A 20,581-nucleotide genomic window follows, 5' to 3' on the forward strand; every position below is an offset into this window, starting at 1 on the left:
CGCATCGGGAGCTGCTGCCGGTTGCTCCATCCCACCGAAATAACGCTCTGCCCTGGGCCCCCTGCGGACCTGCAGGGCTGCAGAGTGGCTGCAGAGCCACCGCCAAAGATAACATGTTGTTGATAATATAATAGGTTCTTTTTCATAAGCCAGATATATGTGCTCCCACACGGACAGGCAAGCAAGGGAACAAAACGAAGGCTAATTAAAGCCGCCGCTACTGTCTGGCTGTCGAACGTGTGGTGGGAAGAGGACACCTTTTAACACCCCAGCTCCATCTTAAGCAAACACAGGGCACGCAGACGCTCTGTCCTCACTCCCCTGGGTGGACCAGCCCTGCTCCATCCTTCCCTGGCTTTAGCCCCCCCTTCGCACCCCGGTTGCTGCCCCACCGAGGTAGTCCCACCGGTGGTACCCCGGCACCCAGCCGGAGCGAGGTGGGGGCTATTCCCAACGCACTGGCCTCCAAAAAACCCCGGAGCGCTCCCTCCTTCCCTGCTGCAGCCCCTGAAAACACCCTGCATCCTGGCGTTCTCCTGATTTGGGGCTCTGCCAGCTCCGATTTATGGCCAAGTCCAGCTCCAGCCCCCGGGGCTGGGAAAGTCCCGTCGGGATGAGCCGCTCTCCGAGTCCCCGTCTCCGCTGACGTACCCCCCCTCTCCCTCCCCGTCCCTTCCCCAGGCGTGGGCTCCGGCCACGCGTACCTGCAGGGAAGGTTACCCGGACACGTGCCGGGCGGCTTCACTGGAGTGTGAACGGCGGGTCGGTGTTTGCATTCATTACAAACCCGTTAAAAAAACTGGCTGGCTCAGCCCTGGGCAGGACCAGGCTCGACGTGCAGCTGATCCTCAGCCCCTGGCAGCCTCCGGAGAAAGAAACCACTCCTCGCCTTACCCCGGAGGTGCGCTCAGTGGGCAGCAGCCGCAGGTAAAAGGGCTTCCCGGCAGCTCTCCTCCCCTGCCTCTCCCACCCGGTGCCCATGGCCGAGGAGAAGACCTTTCGTTATGGGTTCATCATGCTGGGTTTTTTCCTGGTGATGACGGGGATGTTCATCATGAGCGTGGAAAAGCCCCAGATCTACATCACCTTCTGCGCCCTGGGTGTCCTGCTCGTAGCCGTGGGCATCACCTGGAGCATGTGCCGGTGCTACCCGAAGGTAGGGTCCATCCTGCCGCTGTGCACCTCGGGGGGCTCGAGGGCTCAGCCGGGTTTGGGGGGCTTCGGCTGCTGTGGATGTGTAGCCTCGGGCTGTGCCTCGGTTTCCCCATCTGTGGGGTGGGGTAGCGGCAGATCGCGGGGCAAAGCCGGCTGGGGTGGTCCGGAGGGAGAAGAACTGGTTTGGGAGGCTCGTGCCCTGCTACACCTCCCCACTGATGCCTGCAGGATGCGGCCCCGTCCCCTCGTCCCCCTTTACCTCCCCGAGCCTGGGGCTTTGCTGTCAAGCAGGCGGCGGGGAATAAGCCCGAGGAATTAAGCTTGTGCTTGTCTCTCCCACGCAACCCCCCGCCCCAAACCAGCCCCTTCCCTGCACCCACAGGGGCCGGGGGCTCGGTGGGCTCCCAGGACTTCAAAGAAGGGGCTGTCGTGGCCATGGAGGTGGGCAGGGGCCTGGCAGCCCCCCCCCCCCCCCCCCGAGCACAGCCCTCACCTCCCAGTCTCCTTGGCAGAGGGCACTGCTGGTGCGACAGGGCGGCCACGCGTCCCTGCCCCGGGAAACGGAGCTGGCAGAAAAGGCTTTTTTCCAAGGAGAGGGAGGCTGTGGCGTGGATCTGGGCACTGCAGGATGGCCGTCAACAGCTTGGCTGCGCCCCGAAATGTGGGGTGGTGCGTGGGACCCCAGGACCCGGGAGCTGCTGGGACCCCCAGGACCAGCCGGGTCCCCTGGGACCGGGGTGAGACTGACCCCAGCTCCCCCCAAAGCCGAGCTCAGCCCTGGTGAGGAGGGAGATGTGACTTTGTCACTGTGCTGGGGGCTCAAGGATGGGGCACCCTCGGTGTTGTCCCTGGGTGTGGGCCCTGGGACCCCCCCCCCCGGGCTCAGGGACACGCATGACCCCGCTGGGGACAAGGTGCTGAGAGTGGGGTGTGCTGGGTTCATTCAATCCCTTACTGATTTCCCCCTAAAAACCCATTTCCAAGCAAGCCATCCAACCATGCTGAGAAAAGACCAAAACCCCAACTGAAGGACCACCCCAGCTATTTTACCACTAACAAGGGCCGAGGGTCCCCGCGATGCCCAGCGCAGCCCCCCCAGGTTCTGCGTTTCTTTTCCTCCCAGATAACGTTCATCCCTGTGGACCTCGAGGCCAAGCGGTTCCTGGACCACAAACCCATCGTGCTGCCGGAGAGGGACACCCGGTAGGTCCCGGCGGCCCTTTTTCCTTTTGGTGGGTGTTTTCATCTGTACACACGGTTATCTGCGTGCCCCCGGGGACAAGGGCAGCGTCTGAGCACACTGGCACCGGGGACAACTCCACCTATTGCAGCAAAAAATGACAAGCGGGGGCCGGGGTGGGGGAGGCAAGGGCTGGCTGACCCCCCCCCCCCCCCCCCCAGGGCCGGAGCCGGAGCGATGCTGGAGGGTGCAAAGCATCCAGCTGCGTTCCCGCAGGCATCCCCCCCTGCAAGGACGCGCTGGCGTGGGCAGTGACGTGACCTCTAAAGCACCCGACGGAGTCCTGCGTGCGTGTCCCCGAGCATCTCCCGGCTCCGGGGGGGGGTGTCCGGGTCCTGCTCAGCACCCCGTTCCTCCTTCACCCCCAGCTTGCAGGCACCCTGCCCCAACCAAGAGGCCACCAGCACCTACGAGAAAAGCCCGCTGTCCTACGAGCGGATCCGGAGGCAGGCGGTGGGCTCGGATCCGATGCTCCCAGCCACGGCCCAGCCCAGACCCCGCAGCTGCTCCCAGCCGGCGGTGCAGGCGAAAGCAGAGGTCCACTGGGAGCTGGGGGGTGCCGGAGACCCCCCCCGAGAGCCAGCGCCACGGCTGGAAACGGCGGCAGGCAGCTGGTACGTGATGCCCGTGAGGTCGGGTTGGTACCGGTGGGATGCGGGGTGAAACCGGGTGGGGGTCAGACCCCCCCCCCCGTGTGGGGGGTGGTGGGAGAGGAGGCAGAGCGCTGACCCCCCCCCACAGACACCCAGCCCTGCTGGAGCCCGGACAGCGTGTCAGCCCGTGGGGTCTCCCAGTAGCAAATTATTTACCAGGGTGAAATGAGGAGGAAATCTGGATCGCCTTTGGTTGCAATTTACGTGTTGCTTTGATTTCATTTTATAAATATAAACAATGTCCCTCACCAGAATAAAACCCAAGTTCCTGGTCAGACTTTGGTAGAAACGAGACGCTCAGTACGTGTCCCTCAAACCAGATGCCACGTATGATGCCCGTGCATTGGTTTGGGAGGTCCCGAAAGTGCTTTGCAGGTGACGGGGGGGGGGAGGTCACCGTGCAGCCTCGAGGCGTAGGACTGGGGCACCCCCTCTGCCAAAATGCAGCTACAGCTGGGACGGGGCGCCCTGCTTTCCCCCGGGCCGCAGGCACAGCGTGCGAGCGCAGCCGCCGCTTCGTCCCACGGGCAGGAGGGGGAACGCGGCAGGCAAGTTGTCCCCATAAATGCAGGCACCAGGGGCTGAGATAGGGCCCTCCCGGGGCTCCCCAACCACCCAGCAAGGGGACTGGGGATGCTGGGACGCCGGCTGAAGCAACGCCGAGCCCAGCGCCGTGGGCTGCAGGGAAAAATCCCAGCTCCAGCCCAACCGTGTTTGGCGTAACCCCTGCGCCGCCCGTCGCCCCTCAGCCCTCCCTGTTCCCGCAGCCCCCCCGAGCCAGCCGCAGGGGACGCACCGCTGGCATCCCTCCTGGAGGACATGGACACGCCGTCGCTGGAAGGCTCTGTGCCCGGCAGCCCCGTGCCACGGGGCCGACCTCCCCCGCCATCTGCCGCCCGCTCTGGCTGTACCCCGACCAGCTCCCCGGCGGGGGGACAGCACCCCGGTTCCCCCCGCAAAGGCGCTGGGGAGGAGGGTGACCTTTATTATGGGCTCCAAGAGGGGCCGGATGATCTGCTGGAGGATAGCGACCGCCTTTTTGAGCCTGAAAACTGATTTCCCGGAGAGAATGGCACGGACTCGTCTCGCGGAGGGGACGCAAACGTCACAGACTGGGAGAAAGGGGCTGGGGCTGCCAGCCCCGAAAGTGCAGCACTGGCAGAACGGAGGAGCCCCCAGGCTCCCGCCCGTCCCCCGTGCCACGCTGCGCCCCTCGCGCCCACCCGGCTGCACGGGAGGCCGCCACCCCGCAAAACCCGAGGGGACCACCACCGCCTCCCCAATTTCCGCAGCAGAGGGGACGAGGTCCCCCTCGCTGGAGCCCTTTGGGTGGGCGCAGATAAGCACGAATGCTGGGCTGGGCAGGATCCAGGCTAACTGATGTCTTTAGGAAGGGAAAAGATTAGCTTTGCTGCTTGAAACAGGATCAGCATTTAGGCGGGTAAAGATGTATTCACCCCGGGTAGGCTTTACGAGGCGGGGATATCCGCAAAGCCTTTTTCCCCCTTATCAAAGGCCCCCCCCCCGGAATTAAAATTAGATCCTGAGACTCCCGCAGCAGGCAGCCTTCACGTCTCCAGGTTGGGAGAGGGGTGACGGCGGGGGACAGACCGTGCTGTCCCCCAACTCCTGCACGAGGACCAGCATCCAGCACCGGCGGGGACAGAAGGAGGAGGACTCGGCCGAGCTGAAACCCCGGCGATGGCAGCGGCTTCCCCAGGGCCGCTCGAGGTGGTGGCTTTGGGCGACGTTTTGTCTCTCCGCTGGGTCGGCGTCAACAGCCGCAGCGCCGTGGGTGGCTTTGCGTGCCGGTGCCCGCCGTCCCCAAACTCCCTCTGAATAATAAGCGCTCGTTTCAAGTCACGTTGATGGAACTAAGCCTGGTTTGTCACCACGACAGGGGCGACGCGGCGGCTTTCCGCAGCCTGTTTGCAACGCGCGGGGACGGCAGCGCCGGCGGGATCCGCGACCTCCGCCTGCCCTTCAGCTGCTCGGGGCCGCGGGGATCCGTGTGGCTGAGCCTCCCCGGGGCAGCAGCTGGGTTTGGATCAAAACATCAGCAGATCCAACAGTATGGGGATGCTGAGTCCCTCACCTTGTTTTGGGAAAGCCGGGCTGGATGCTGCGTGTGCCCGGCACGGCCCCAGGAGGCTCGGGAGCACGTATCGGCTGGTGGAGCGGCTCTTCGGCAAATTTATGGGGGTTGACAAGCCCAAAAGCGGGGGGAAAGCTGTCCTCTGGCACCCGAGGGGGATGGAGCATGGGAGCCCAGGAAACGACGCTCCCCACGCTCCCCTGCCGCCCGGGGAGCGCTTTGCTGGTGCAGTCCTGCGTGGTGCAAGAAACGGCTCTACCCGGGGGGCTTCATGCCCCCGTGACACCCCTCCGGGCTTTACTGCGCCCTTTGGTCACCTTCGCGTCACCGCAGCAGCAAGGGGAAAAGGGCAGGCGGCACCCCGCGCGCCCGGGGTGTTTATGGGCGACGGTGCCGAGGGTGGGGAAGGAAGGTGTTTGCTAAATATTGCCGGCAGGATTGCGAGCGGTCGGCCAAGAGGAAGCGTTACCCAACTGTTTACGCTTGCTCGAGTCCTGCCCGCTGTCCTTCCCGGCGTGGGGGGAGCGTGGTGGCCGTGGGGACACCCTTTGGGCACGATTCCGGAGGGTGCCCGGGGCAGGACGTCGCTTTACGTCGCCGGCTCGTAATTTGAGCGTAGGAGCCTTGTAGACACCCGAAAGCTTTTGCCCATCTCACGTCCTGGCGCTCGCTACCACTTTTGGCAAAAGAAACTTAATTTTCAAAAGCATTTGCCTTGGGCAGGGACAGAGGAGAGAGCTGAGATGGGGCCCGGAGTCCCCCGTGTCCCCCCTCCCGGAGCCCTTTTGTGCAGCTGGATTTGGGTGCCCACAGGCGGGAGGACCCCGGGGAACAGAGGTTGCCTCAGCCAAAGGGTTCAGCTCTCCCCACGCCGGCTGAAGTTAAACATTTGTGAGAAACGGGACATTCCTGCATGAAATTAAGAGTTCTGCAAAGCCCCGGGCGCGGGGCGGGGCGGGGCGGGGCGGGGCGGGGCAAGGGGGCGTGTCGCGCCGCGTGCCCTTGGCGGCGCGCGGGGGAGCGCGGGAACAGCGCACCAGTGGTGTAGTGGTATCATGCAAGATTCCCATTCTTGCGACCCGGGTTCGATTCCCGGCTGGTGCAACCCCGAAGCTCGTTTGCGGTTCTGTGGTTTCGAAATAAATCCTTACTCGTATCGAGCTGCCCCCAAAACGTGCGCAGGGGAGGGGCTTTGCTTTTTTGCCCCGAGGCCTGTCGCTGTGGCGGGATGCGGGGTGGGGGGTACCTGGGTCCAGCTGCACCCCGGAGCTCCGCGGCTCCGCCGGCGCTGGAAGGCAACAGGGGATTTGGGGGCCTTTTCCCCCTTGTTGGGGTCTTCTCTGTTGTCTTCTCTGCTCTCTCCTTCCTCCCCCCTAAAGAGGAGACCCCCCCTTTACACAGACACAGCCGGAGGGGACCGCTGCTCTCAGCAGCAGCAGGAATTGCTGCTAGAAGCTCCCCTGTGTGCCAGGATGGGAAACAGATCTCTTCCCTACGAGCTTCAAGTTTTTGGCTATTCCTGAATATTTTTTTTCATGAAAAACAGAATCTTTCTGGGGATACCCACTCCTCCCAGCGAGCTCCAGGGCTGGCTGTCCTGTCTCTCCCACACTCCCTGCACAGGCTTTGGGGTCAGGTATTCACTCCAAGACCTCCCCGTGTTGCTCGGCACATTTTTGGGGGGCTAGAGGCTTCGCCACCCCCTCCTCTGCGGGCTCTCTCCGTCCTTCCCTTGGTAGACAGCTCGTCCTCCATGTGAAAAGGAAGCGAAGGACTCTGCAGGGTAGAGGGAGCCTGTCCCCCCTCGAGAACGGGGTCCCCCGGTGCCCCGGCTGTCCCGAAGGTGTCCCGAAGCATCAGGTCCGTGTTGCAGGAGGATTCAGCGGGGCCTGATTAAGCTGAGCTGAAAATTAGGAGCGAGACTTGTCCCCATGAGGAGCCTGGCGGAGGCTGGACCCTGGTGATGTCAGCTTGCCGTGGGGGCCGGCGTGTCCCCCCCCCCCGGTTGCCCAAAGCAGAGTGCAGTCACCCACTCGAGGTCTCATTAAAAGTAAAAATATAGAAATCCATATAAAACATACACATGGTTATAAACCGTACATCCATATAAACCATAGGAGCTCCCAGGAGCTTATAAATAGCCTGTAAAAACAAATCCCTATTTCCCTCAGAAGCAGGGAGGAGGGAAGGGGTTTGCCGCAGGTCCCCGGGGATGTGGGAGCAGCGTGGGAGCCCGGCGGAAGGAAAGCAGCGGGGGGACCCGCGGGAAAGCACCCACCGCATCCCCGAAAAATAACGTTCGCGACGTGTGACGGCTCTGTAAAAAATGCCTCAACAGGATTAGAGGCTTTCATGGAAATTTATCTCTGAAGTAAGCCAGTAAGAGACACGTAAAAGCTTTCAGCCCCTTCCGCAAATAGTCCTTGAGCGTCCGCCTTTTGCTTGCCAGACCTCCCAGCCACGCGCGGGGACTCGTGGGGGAATTTCGAGCTCGCCCACCCTCCCCTCGCCCTTTCCCGGTCCCGTTAATGGTTAACCCACCCGGGTGGGCCGATGGGGCCGGCGGCGGTGGCGTGATCCCCGCCCCGCCGCGCCGGGCAAAGCCGCAGCCGCGGGTCCGCTTCGGCTCCTCCGTCTCCTCCGCTCGTCCTCAGCGGCTTCTCCGCGCTCCGGGCTGCGCCGTGCCGGTGGAGGGAGGAGGAGGAGAGGAGGAGGGGGTTCGGAGGTCCCGAGCATCTCCGTGCTCCCCGTCGGGGTTGTTCGGGGGTCCGGGCGGGCATGGCCCCGCGGGCGCTGGTGCTGGTGCTGGCGCTGGTGCTGGCGCGGGCGGCGGCGGCGGAGCTGGCGGAGGAGCTGATGCTGGCCCTGGGGGAGGCCGAGGAGGAGGAGGCAGCCGCCCTCGGGGCCGTCCCCTCGGGGCACGCCGCCTTCCAGCGTGCCGCTAAGGTGAGGAGCGTGGGGTAGTGGGGGTGACCGACTGCGCATGTGTCTGTCCGTGTGTCCCCCCAAAGCCCAACCCCAACCCCAACCCAAACCCCAAACCAAACCCAAACCCCAAACCAAACCCAAACCCCAACCCCAACCCCAACCCAAACCCAAACCCAAACCCCAACCCAAACCCCAACCCAAACCAAACCCAAACCCCAACCCAAACCCCAACCCAAACCAAACCCAGACCCCAACCCCAACCCAAACCCCAACCCAAACCAAACCCAAACCCCAACCCAAACCCCAAACCAAACCCAAACCCCAAACCCAACCCAAACCCAAACCCCAACCCAAACCCCAACCCCAACCCAAACCCAAACCCCAACCCAAACCAAACCCAAACCCCAACCCCAACCCCAACCCCAACCCCAACCCCAACCCAAACCCCAACCCAAACCCAGACCCCAACCCCAACCCAAACCCCAACCCCAATCCAAACCAAACCCAAACCCAAACCCCAACCCAAACCAAACCCAGACCCCAACCGCAACCCCAACCCCAACCCCAACCCAAACCCAAACCCCAACCCAAACCCAGACCCCAACCCCAACCCCAACCCCAACCCAAACCCAAACCCCAATCCAAACCCAAACCCCAACCCCAACCCAACCCAAACCCCAACCCAAACCCCAACCCAAACCCCAATCCCAAGCCAAACCCCAACCCCAACCCCAACCCAAACCGCAACGCAAACCAAACCGAAACCCCAACCCCAACACAAACCCCAACCCCAACCCCTAACCAAACCCAAACCCCAACCCAAGGCCGGGTCTTGTGTCCCCGCAGGCGTCGTGGCGGCTGCCCGGGCGCTACGTGGTGGTGCTGCGGGCAGGTGGTGGCCAAGCGGAGGTGCGAGGCACGGCGCGGCGGCTGCAGGCCCGGGCTGCTCGGCGGGGATACCTGACCGAACTGCTGCACGTCTTCCACCTCCTGCCCGCCTTCCTGGTGAAGATGAGCAGCGACGTCCTGGACATGGTACGTGGGGCGGAGGACGGGTCCCGTGGGTGCGAGTCACGGTGGCGGGGCAGCAGCTGGGGTGGGCGCTGGGAGGGGGGGAGCGGGTGGCACCCCCAGCCTCGGCGGGGAACGGGAGCTTTGCCACCACCACGCCGGGCGCCGCACCTCGTCCCCGCAGGCGCTGAAGCTGCCGCACGTGGAGTACGTCGAGGAGGACGCTTACGTCTTTGCCCAGAGCATCCCCTGGAACTTGGGCAGGATTGTGCCGCCGCAACCCAGCTCGGGCGCCTACAGCCCTCCCAGTAAGCGCTGGGCAGCGGGGGGAGGACCACGGGTGTTCGGGGAAGGGTCAGTGACCCCGTGCCCCCTCCTGATCTCGAGGGGATGGGGATATCCCCCTGCCCCGTGGTGCTGCGGGTCTGGAGCTGCGTTTTGGGAGCATCCCGGGTGGCCCGGGCTGACCGCGGCGCTGGTTGCCTTTCTCCCCGGCTGCGTCCCTGGTAGATAAAGGCGACCTGGTGGAGATTTACCTGCTGGACACCAGCGTGCAGAGCACCCATCGGGAGATCGAGGGCAGGGTGCTCGTGACCGACTTCGAGAGCGTCCCCGAGGAGGATGGCACCCGCTTCCACAGGCAGGTGAGCCCCGAGGTGCCGCATGTTGCAGCCTGGCAAGAGCATCCCCCCGCACCCACCACACCCTGGCCAGGCTCGTGGGGCTTCCCAGGACAAGAGGGACGCTTGGCTCGCGGCAAAATGCCGGGCGGGACACGCAGCAGCGGGAGCTGTGGTCCTGGGGGATGTTGGGACCCTCAACGTGTTCTATTTGGAGCTGTGGCTGAGCGGGGCAGGGCTCCTTTCTGGGGAAAAGCTGTCTGCGGGGGGGGGCACGGGTGCGCGTCAAGGTGTCGTTGCAAGAGGGAGTCGAGGTCCACCCTGCGCCCAGGTCCGGGACAGCTGCCTGCGCCCTGCGGTGGGTGCTAGCGCTGCCTTGCGTGGCTTTTATCGCTGCTTGCGTAGAGGAGCCCGCTGCTAGCGCAGCCCCGGGGAAGGCTGCCTGCACCCCCTGTCCTTTCTTGCCAGCTTTTCTCCTTCTGCACAGGACGATTTTTTTATCTTCCTCCCAATCCCGAAAATATTTTTAAAGATTTATTCTGCAGTGGGATTTAGCTGCTGCAAAGCACAAGGGGCGGGGAGGACGCTGTGGGCTTGTAAACCTGCTTTGATTCAACGGGCCGGGGCGTAAAACCGTGGTGCCCGCGCCAGGCCAGCAAGTGTGACAGCCACGGGACCCACATGGCCGGGGTGCTGAGCGGACGCGACGCTGGCGTGGCCACGGGTGCCAACATCCGCAGCCTCCGCGTGCTGAACTGCCAGGGGAAGGGCACCGTCAGCGGGACCCTCATCGGTGAGTCACCCCGCGGCCCGGAGAGGAGCACGCTCCCTCCCGGAGCCCCCCCCCAACCACCACCGCCTCGTCCTCCTCCTGCGATAGTTTCCCGTCCCTCATCTCGTCCCTCCCAGGTCTGGAGTTTATCAAGGCGACGCTGGAGGCTCAGCCCCACGCGCCGCCGGTGGTCCTGCTGCCCTTCGCCGGCGCCTACAGCCGCGTGCTCAACGCCGGCTGTCGGCGGATGGCGCGGATGGGGGCGGCGATGGTCGCGGCTGCCGGTAACTACAAGGACGATGCCTGCCTGTACTCGCCAGCGTCCGAGCCGGAGGTACGGGCTGGCGGAGGGGGGGAGAGTCGTTTCCCTGAGGCGCGGGGACGCGCGGGGACACGCCGCCACCTCCCCAGGCTCATCCGCTCCAGCGCCGAGTCAGCCGAGCGGGCTGGGGCCGCGCATCCCATCCCGCCCACGTCCCAATCCGTCACCGCCACGGCAGGTCATCACGGTCGGAGCCACCGACAGCGAGGACCAGCCCGCCTCCATCGGCACCCTGGGCACCAACTTCGGCCGCTGCGTGGATCTCTTCGCCCCGGGGGACGACATCATCGGCGCCTCCAGCGACTGCAGCACGTGCTTCACGGCGCAGAGCGGGACGTCGCAGGCGGCCGCCCACGTGGCAGGCGAGCCGGGCTGCGGGGTGGCAGGCGGGGCTCGGCGCCGGGGACGTTTTCGCGTGCCGCGGTTTTGGCGCGTTTGGGTGCCGCAAGCCCGCACAGAGCTCCCGCGTCCCGTGCGTGCGCGTGAACGGGCCGCAGCGATTCCCCTCGTGTCTCTCCGGACTCGCGTCGCTCACGGGAGTCGCGCGCGGCCCCCGGCTCTCACCGCGGTCCCCCGGTCTCTCGGCAGGCATCGCCGCCATGCTGCTCAGCGCCGAGCCCCAGCTGAGCCTCGCCGAGCTCCGGCAGCACCTCCTGCGCTTCGCCACCAAGAATGTCATGGACATGGTCTGGTTCCCCGAGGAGCAGCGGCTCCAGACGCCCAACAGCGTGGCCGGGCTGCCCGCCCGGCTGGGCGCAGGTAAAGACCTCGGCTGCCTGCTGGGTGCCCAGCAGAGCTCTGCCCTTACTGGGAAAAGAAGCGCCTGGGTGGAAAGCGCAGCGCGTCGGCGAGGCGCGCTCCTCCCCGAGCTGCGCCGGGGGACGGCTGAGCCCAAGCGCGGCTGTTCGCACGCAGAGGGTGGCGGGGGAGACCCGCCAGCCCTCGTTGGCGGCCCGCTCCGTGCCGTGGGCTCTGGGTGCCCACCCCACCGCCGACGCCGTCCGCCCCGTTGCAGACGAGCGGCTGTACTGCCGCTCGGTGTGGTCGGCGCGCTCGGGGCTCACCCGGCACGCCACGGCCGTGGCTCGCTGCGCCGGCGCCGAGGAGATGCTCAGCTGCTCCAGCTTCTCCCGCAGCGGCAGGCGGCTGGGGGAGCACGTGGAGGTGAGCGGAGCGCGCGGAGATGGAAGCGCTCCTGCCCCTGGGGTGCCCGCCGGCCTCGGAGGGGCGTCCCCGGGCCCTCGAGCACCCCCGGTGAGACCGTGCTGCCCCGGGCGCAGGACAAGGACGGGCAGAAGCAGTGCGTGGCCCACAACGCTTTCCGCGGCCGGGGTGTCTACGCCATCGCCAGGTGCTGCACGTGGCCCAGGGCCGAGTGCCGGATCGACGCCGGCTCCCCGACGGCCGAGGGGGCCGGCTGCTCCCCGCGGGACCACGTGCTGACCGGTAACGCCCGACACGGCGGGTTACAGACCCTCGAGCCAACGCGCTGATGGGCCGAGGGCGTTTCTTCCAGAAAAACTCCGAGACCCGGGGAGCTGCCAGGGGAAGGGGGAGGCAGGGAAGGCTGAGCGGGGACGTCCCCCGGCGCCTGCGCGTGCCGTGGGACGCTGCCGCGGCCATCCCGTGCGGACAGCCCCTCTCCCCTCGGCAGGCTGCAGTTTCCGCTCCCCCGCCGCGGCGCTGGGTGATGGCGGCAGGCCCGTCGCGGGGCCGGGGAGCTGGCCCGGCCGCTGCGCCGGCGGGACGGAGGTGATGGCGGTCGCCTCGTGCTGCCCCGCCGCCGGCCTCGAGTGCCGGGTGAAGGAGCACGCGTCCCCGGGCTCCGCAGAGAAGGTAGGGACGGCGCGCGCTCCTCCGCCGTCGGGCCGTCCTCGCCTTCGCTCGTCCACCCTGATGGTGGTGGGGGGGGGGTCGGGTTGGCTTCGGCATCTCATCGCGGCCGTCCCAACCCCGGGTCCCTTCACCGGCGTCCCCAGTTGCCCGCCTGTAATGGGACCCCCCCCCCCCCCCCCCGCCCCGAGCTGGGGTCCAGCGGCTCGGCGTGACGTCGGTCACGTCGTCCTGAGCCCCGGGGACCATCGGGGATGGGCGGCCCCCTGCCCCTTTGCCGCCCCGCGGAGGGTGACCTCTTCTCCCCCGTTAGGTGACGGTGTCCTGCGACGACGGCTGGACGCTGACGGGCTGTAACGCCCTTTCCCGGAGCCCCGGCACCATGGGAGCCTACGCCGTGGACGATACCTGCGTGGCAGCCGGCGTCCCGGGCAGCAGCGTGGCCGCAGCCATCGCCATTTGCTGCCGGAGCCGGCAGTAGGGACGGGCCGAGCCGGAGACGCGGCCGCCCCGGCCTGGCGCGCCCGGCACGGCGGGGACGGGTGCCTCGCCGGACCGCCGCGTCGCCGGCTCGGTACCTTCGCGGGGCCGAGCTCCCAGCGCGGTCCGCGCTCCGACACGCGGCTGCCGACGATCTCCGCGGTCGGGCTGCCGCGATGGCGCGGGCCGAGCTCATCGCGCTCTCGTATCGCGGCGGGGCCGAGACCCGGAGGGCTCTGCAAGAATTCTCGGAGCAGCCGGAGCACTGCCCCGTCACAGGAGTTATCCTGGCATCCTGTCCCCGCCGCGCGCCGGGTCTTTCTATAAATACGCCGACTGTAATGAGCCGTCTCGAGGCTGTTTGTTCGTGTTGTCACCCAGCATGTGACAAAAGCACCAGCTTTTAAAAAAAAAAAACCATTGTGGCGAGGATTGCTCCTTTCTCTTCCTGGTTAGTTGCTCATTAGATGTCAGCTAATGCCGCTTAGCACCTGGAAAATCATAGTTTAGCCATTTTTGGGCAGTTTTATAATTGTTTACTCATGTTCCTAGGAGACTTCTTTACTTTTTAGTCAAGTGTAAGGGCTGTACTTTAAACAGTCTGCTTGTTTAATTAGATTTTAATCTGCATTGCTACAGTCAGCTACTGCTTTGTTAGTGTTTTTTCTGTTGTTAAGTCAAAGTTAATGATCTGCTGGTGTTATGCATTGCTTTAACAGTTTCCCTTTCAGGTCTTCCCAAGACACATAGAACTGGCTGTAATTCCTTTTAAAAAAAACAAAACAACAAACTGTGAAAGAAGAAAAAGCTTTCATAGTACCTTGGTTTTTACATTTGTACCTTAAATATTTATTTGGAATTTTATAAATAAACATTTTATAAATGTCTTTTTAAAATAAAATTCATAGACCAGTGCTCAGTAGATATGATCCATCGTCTGGCTTCGTGTACATCCCCACGGGGAACCAGTCTGGAAGGGGGAGCTGGCACCCGTCCAGCAGGGATGCTGCTCCCCCAAACGAGCTCTGCTTCGTTAGCGAGCCAGCCACAGGCCACCACGTCCAGGAGGTGCCCCTGGACGACCGCTGGCATCCTCAGAGGTCAGCGCAGACAGCGTGGGCACCCTCCCCTTGCCCACAGCCGGCCTGAGCTCCGGGACCGGCACAGACGCCAGGCACCGAGTCTTGTTGTCCCATGCACATGCGACAACAGAAGTTTGTTTTTAAAACAGTGGTGTAGGACAAGAGCTTCCAGTTATGGAAACAAAGCATCATGCAGCTTTGGGAAACTCGCCCTTGTGCTTTTTGTTGCTGGTGCTAATCACACTGGGCTTCACTCGATAAGCGTTGAAGCCCCAGAAAGAAGACAAAAGCATAGATCCTTAGAGACGCACAGCAGCAGAGAAAGGCTTGAGAAGTACCAGAAGCCACCAAAGCCGTATCTCACTTCTTTCTGGGTGATTAGCAGCCTCGCGGTACTACAGTATATAATTTGCGTTGTGTTACCTGAGGACAGATGAAAAAAGAAAGCTTGATACCACAGCACAAGGTTAGCCTGTCAAACCTCGGCTATTCTGGGTTGGGTGTTTTTCCCTATCAAAAAGCCCCTTGCAGATCTGTTACTCCAGCTTTAAATGGCAAGAGAAGACAGAGAGCCAGTAGGAAGCACCACTCTGAAAGGTTTAAATTATTTCTAACTTGTTACCCTAAAGATGGCAAAAGCCCAACCCTCATCTAAAGATGTAGTTACATAACATGTATATAAATTACAGCCCGTAATTTTATCAGCTATAATCTGAATTTTGCACAAAGAGTGGGAAAAGAAAAAGGGATGTTAGCCTAAGAGCTCGTGAACAGCTTTCACACAGCTGGTAATTTTTCAGCCATAACCTCTCAAAACATGCATCAGGTATTTCACCTCTGCTGACGTCCCTGCAAGAAGGGAAGATCCTGCTGCCTGCTCCCCCGCCGGCTCCCAGCAGAAGGTGTGAGCACGTTCCATGCACGGTAAGCTAGATACAGCTTTCACGGCTTAGTTCAAGCATGTGTAAGCCTGGTGGAAGGAAACTATTAAAAGAAGATTAGCCCTCGCTTAGTATCTTGTATGTGGGTAGGCAGAAAAGCCCCTCTCATTCAGGAGAAAGCAGCGTTGATCCCAGGTACGCTGCGGACAGTCCCGCCCGCACACTGTTTGCAACACCCAGTCCCCGCTCCCAGGACCGGCACTGCCAGTGGAGAGCACAGGCTGGGTCATGCTTGAAATGTAAAAGTCTTTGTCCTTAGAGCGGAGGACAAAGGCACCTGTCAGGGAGGCAGAACCGGGACAGCAGCCCTGGTTGTAGCTCCTAGTTCTGCTTACGAAGGCAGCAGACAGGTGAGCAGGGCAATACCAGCACCGGGGCACTGCTACGTGTCCAGCTTTCCGCACCTCGCACCAACAGAAAAGGCAGTATTAACTCAAGTCCAGATCGCCTGCAAATCTTGCTATCTGACATATAAAAGCCGGTCTAATCCATGACTGCAAGCGTAGCCAGGGTAAATCATTCTGCTAAGAAGGTCAGGAGAAGAAACCGCACACAGATACAAATCTGACAGCGCGTGAGAACATGCCATGGCATAAGGATATACAGCGGCGTAGCTCCGGGGGCCATTCAGCTGCTTTGATTTACTCTGGACAGGAGCCAAAGTGGCAATCGGGGCAACCTCTCAGAGCTTATCTGCAGGACTGGCCTAAGAAGTTTCAAGATAAGAGGATCAACAAGACAACAGCGTAGCAGTGTATGTGCAGTCTAAAGATTACACTAGTTTTCTGTGAAAGGAATAACTTTATTCCATTGACCAGGAATCCCAAGACTGTTCATCAAGACTGCCTATTTTTCCAGTGCCAAATGTCTACGTATTAATCGGACAATATCTTCCCGAATGCTCACAGGCAGGCTGCGGCTGCTCTTCACTGAACATTTTGTAAGCTGTATAAAAACATTTTCATCCAAAAAGATTGGCAGTAAAAATTACAACATAGAAATGCATCACAATTTACACAAAAACTAGTTTTGTTGAACTCTATTTTCCAAAAAATAATCTTCAGCAGGTTCAAATGACAGCAGCTGGAAACAAAAAATAATTGACCAAGTATCATCTTATTGCAAATTATAACCACTGACTTTGTACAAGCGTGAGCAGAACCATGAAAAAGTTTGTATTGGTTTCAAGTATACAGTGGTGATGAGCCATCCTGATGCAATTCTCTTATCAATGCTTCTCTGGGCCTGCAGTAATCGAGGACGTCGTTTCCATAGGAAATAACAGGAACCTGAAGCGACAAGTGGCGGCAACCCATAGGAACATTACCAGCTTCTTCCATCACCATCACCGCTGTGTACTGACTTCTTGTGATGATTTATGACCCATTAACAAAGTATTAGGGATGGGGGAAGGAAGAAGGGGTATCCGTAAGAAATGGTTTATTCAAAATTAATTTAAAACATCACATTTAAAATGTCCCAGCACATTATCAGAAACATTTATAAAATGCTAACTCTGCCATGTGTCTATGAAGACATTGTTTGGAAAAGAAAGTGAAAGATTCACTACAATGCCACCCTTACTTCTTCGCACGCGCAATTTATGACAACGGCTCTCTTAACCCGCAATAAGTTATAAAGCTGTACAGCTGAAATCAGATCAGATGTTTACTTCCAACAGTGAAATGACTGGTTAATTTCAATATTAGTGCACAACAGTGAAAAGCTGTCTGCTGCTTCTTGTTTCAGCAACAGTATGTAAAAAGAAAAAAAAGGCACTTTTTGGCTGGTTGTGCCTTTAACTTGGCAAATTTATCTATTCTGGAGGTACCCAGGCACTCCTTAAGATGTCCCCCATTTCTGTGCATGTTTGTTATATAATTTCTTTTAAAGTAAGGCAGAATCCATAAATAAAGGCAAAAAGCAGTGCAGAAAATGTGACAAACGCAAAATGTACAAAAGACGAGGAGTTGGTTGGCACAACAGAAGCTAGTATCCAGAGCCAGAAATCACTGAACTGCACTTGACATGGAAAACAAAACTGTGCTCCAATCTTATGAGCAAATCAAAAGAACTGTGATATTTTAAACGTTGCCTGGTCAAGTGAAAATACAAACAAAGCCAAATCATTCTTTCCCCGTGTTAAAATTGCTATAAAATCTGCACAACAGTGTCCCAACTCACTCAAGGAATTATTCATCATATACAACCAATACCAACTTTCTCAGTAATTTCAAAGCATAAGCAAGTGATTGCAGATCACATGATTGAGACTACGATTTATTCAATATGTCTCCAAAGGTTAAAAAAAATTTAATGAGTAAAACTGCAACAGAATTCCATCTTAAAGTGCTTTTTTTCTTTTAAACTACTCATTAACTTTTTTTTTTTAATCCACCAACATCCTTTAATAATGAACACTCGCATACCTAGAGAACAAAGCTTTTCTTTTATTGCCCTTCCCAGTTGTCTGTGGTTTTTCAAAGGGTATCAGAGAAGATGACCCATTCCAGAGCTCCTTGACCGAACCATTCCGTAAGGAATCACTCTCCTTACAGAGCCATCTTGCCAATCCTTCTCATAAAGAGCTTTACAAATTAGCAGGGAGACATATTAAATACAGAAGTCCTTATGTAAACCCATTCTTTAACTAATATTTTACAATGAAATGTAAGTCATCACACATCTTTACAGAAATTTGAATATTCCTATTCAATATTATCAGAAAGATTAAAAATTTGCCCTCCATACATAAGGGCAATCTGTTGTTTTTTTTTCCTGTATAAAAACCAAAAGAATTTTTTTGCAGCATCACAGAAAAGCAACAGTTTTACATTCACTCATTTAATGTTCACATAAAAATTCAACCACTAGCGTTTGTGTATTTGATAAAATCTTCTTGACAAACTGTTTTCGGTGTCCAGACTGTCACAAGCTACTGCAGGTGGAGATGCAGTTTTCTAGAGCATTTATTGATCTGAAGCCTTTGTGGCTAAAAAATGCTTTTAGCTTTCAGGGAAACAATCTCCTCCAGCATTGCCTCCAATCCTATAAAGCCACTTCTCTTCCAGACTCTTCTAACGGCATAAGCAACGGGACTCCAGTTTCAGTAGGTACCAGGCATTAAATGTTTGAGTTGATCTGTTCTTGTGTTCACAGGTATCCTCTACGGGTCAACATCATCAAGGTCACTTTTAGGCTCACCAATCATCATAGGAGACTCTGAGCCCTTTCAATACACAGAAGGGATGGGGAGAGAAAGATATGGCATGTTACTTCTGTAAGGTGCACAATTATCGTGTCTATGCTCAGTGATGGTTCTGACTCGAACCCCAGGAACAAGCTGTCTAACAAAGCAACACAACAGAAGATAAACATGCCCTTAATGTTATTGTTACCTGCTGCAGATGTCTCTCTCCATTCTCGTTGGCTGGACTACTTTCTGACCCGTTACTGCTTCCAGACTGATCTTTCTCGTTCAGCAAGGCTGTGGCATAGGCCAGCGTGTCCTGAATTGGAAACAGTCCAAGAGAGTGTCAGGGGCCATGGCAATACCTTTATTTATTTATTTTTTTAAAGTTGATTCTGAAACAATATAGCCACTGTCCTGGGATAGCTGAGTCACCACAGGTAATTGTGTGGTATTGACTAATATCATTCAAGGGTTAGTTTCTTTCAGGAACAGCCACAGGGTCGGGGCTTCTAAAGGAAGAACGGTCTTAAGTGCACTGGCATACGCTAAAGTTGCCAAAACCAAAGATGCTAACTGAAAAGCAAAAAAGGAAATAAAAGAAGTTTAACATCGTCTCCCAAGACTGACACGTACCTGTGCTGAAATAGTGCGCTGGAAGGTTTTTGCAGTCGAAGTTTCATTGGATACATTACTCTGTGGAGCCCAATAATGTTCAGACATCTGCATAAAAAGCCAAGAAAGCCATAAAATTGCCATACAAGTTTTACATGTGTAAAGCCTCATCCCCTTGCAATGGTAGGTGAACTAACAAGCCTGGAACAAGCTTCCTGAATCCTTTGGCAATGAGCTGGAGATCTGGGGCACAGACAAGCATGCACTTTTAATGCAGCCAGAACAGTTAGAGGGGCTGAAAACTAGCAACCAATTCCCTTTATTTGGTAACTGTATATGCATGCAAGTTACTGGATGCCGGCTGAAGAGTGTTGGATTCAGGGTTTACATGAGCCAGTACAAAGTAAAAACGGGTACAGCAGGACTATCAGACCTGTCAGTTAGCTGTGTTTTGAGAGCAGAGTAGCAACAAGTTCTGCCAGCTGCATCCCACTAATTCTGCTTCCAGTGTACAGTACAATACTAGTTTATGCATCTGACATCTGCCTGGCAGCAGCTGTCAGTACAGAAAGGCAGCCTGGAGCTGGGATACTATCCTGTTTGTACACACGGCGATGGGAGATCAAGCGTGGCCCTGCTTGACTGTAGGCAAACCTGGGCCAATTCCACTGAGCTTTACGTTTCCAAAGTGTCCTTGGGTATTTATTAAGGATGCATTGGCCAACCTACGTTTAGAGGGAAGAATAAAAACTACACACGTGGGAGGAAAAAGCTGTATCTGTCAACAGCTATGTTTTGTGCAAAGCTGCAAAGATTCTGTAAGGAATCCACTCATTTATGCATTGTCTCGCATCAACACACAGGCAAAGGAAAACTGCTTTTTAAAAAAAGCGAAACCTTCTAACACAAATACAGTGGCACTGAAAAATTCCCACATGGCAAGAAATAATCATTACGACTATTCACGCTTGGTTTTATTCACTGTACACGCATCTATGCCTGAAACATGTGGGGGCCTACTGAAGTTCTTGCATGCAGCAGATTTAGCTGCATCCAAACTGTCCTTGTAAAAAAAAAAAAAAAACAACAAAAAAAGTTGTTTGTATTTTGTCTTTACAGTCATCTCAGAGAGCCATATAGAGGATGCAGATTTCATAACTCTCATTGTAAACTAAGCGACAGTTTCTCTGTAAAGTTACAGCCAAATTACCTTTTTCTGTAGCCACTGCACAGCCCAACTCCAGTGGTGGGAATTCTCCTTGAAATAATCTTTTGCAGTAGGGCACCTTGGAAATTGGAATTATATTCATTAGTCATGAGCAAAGCATTCTGGCAAACTTAAAAAAAAAAAATCCAAAGACTTCTCTCTCTTTGTGCTGCTGCCCTCTGTGTGCACTGTTATCACTGCAAACTACAACTTAAACCGTACAGCCCTGTTATTAACTGAATTAGCAAGAGCAATAATGCCTAGTAAAGTTTACACAAAGTAGTCTACTACACAGATTCATATATTTCAGAACTATGCTTTATCGTTCTAAAGATCTAAACAAGTTCTAAACAAAGAGAATTTAGGAATCATAATATTTCAAAAATCTGGGACAGTTTCCTTGCATTTATCTTGGTCTTAATGCTAGGCTCCTGCTC

General features: G+C 57.7%; 3 protein-coding genes and 1 non-coding gene across 11 annotated transcripts in view; 3 read left to right on the forward strand and 1 right to left on the reverse strand.

Moving 5' to 3' along the window:
• Positions 1–808: 808 nt before the first annotated feature.
• Positions 809–5,057, forward strand: BSND (barttin CLCNK type accessory subunit beta). The gene is made up of 4 exons (XM_030032054.2): positions 809–1,156; positions 2,279–2,358; positions 2,764–3,009; positions 3,816–5,057. The coding sequence occupies exons 1-4, from the start codon at positions 980–982 to the stop codon at positions 4,102–4,104; spliced, it is 792 nt and encodes a 263-aa protein (XP_029887914.1). The 5' UTR covers positions 809–979; the 3' UTR covers positions 4,105–5,057.
• Positions 5,058–6,176: 1,119 nt separating this feature from the next.
• On the forward strand, positions 6,177–6,247 carry TRNAG-CCC. The gene has a single exon. It is a non-coding gene; the product is annotated as a tRNA-Gly (tRNA).
• A 1,662-nt stretch (positions 6,248–7,909) lies between these two features.
• PCSK9 (proprotein convertase subtilisin/kexin type 9) lies at positions 7,910–14,010 on the forward strand. Its single transcript, XM_030032053.2, has 12 exons — positions 7,910–8,089; positions 8,918–9,106; positions 9,267–9,390; positions 9,593–9,726; positions 10,354–10,495; positions 10,612–10,808; positions 10,975–11,158; positions 11,385–11,555; positions 11,812–11,960; positions 12,077–12,242; positions 12,451–12,632; positions 12,943–14,010. The coding sequence occupies exons 1-12, from the start codon at positions 7,922–7,924 to the stop codon at positions 13,108–13,110; spliced, it is 1,974 nt and encodes a 657-aa protein (XP_029887913.1). The 5' UTR covers positions 7,910–7,921; the 3' UTR covers positions 13,111–14,010.
• Positions 14,011–15,913: 1,903 nt separating this feature from the next.
• USP24 (ubiquitin specific peptidase 24) overlaps positions 15,914–20,581 on the reverse strand; it is a 65,839-nt gene continuing 61,171 nt past the window's right edge. For all 8 annotated transcript variants that reach the window (XM_041127665.1, XM_041127664.1, XM_030032049.2 and 5 more), the window contains 4 exons: positions 20,148–20,223; positions 18,959–19,045; positions 18,531–18,641; positions 15,914–18,361 (listed from right to left, as the gene is read on the reverse strand). In XM_041127665.1, the coding sequence (XP_040983599.1) occupies positions 18,299–18,361; positions 18,531–18,641; positions 18,959–19,045; positions 20,148–20,223 (337 nt within the window). In that variant the 3' untranslated portion in view covers positions 15,914–18,298. The remainder of the gene's footprint in view (positions 18,362–18,530; positions 18,642–18,958; positions 19,046–20,147; positions 20,224–20,581) is intronic.

The sequence above is a fragment of the Aquila chrysaetos genome, chromosome 12, assembly GCF_900496995.4.
Source record: "Aquila chrysaetos chrysaetos chromosome 12, bAquChr1.4, whole genome shotgun sequence".
Classification (NCBI taxonomy): Eukaryota; Metazoa; Chordata; class Aves; order Accipitriformes; family Accipitridae; genus Aquila; species Aquila chrysaetos.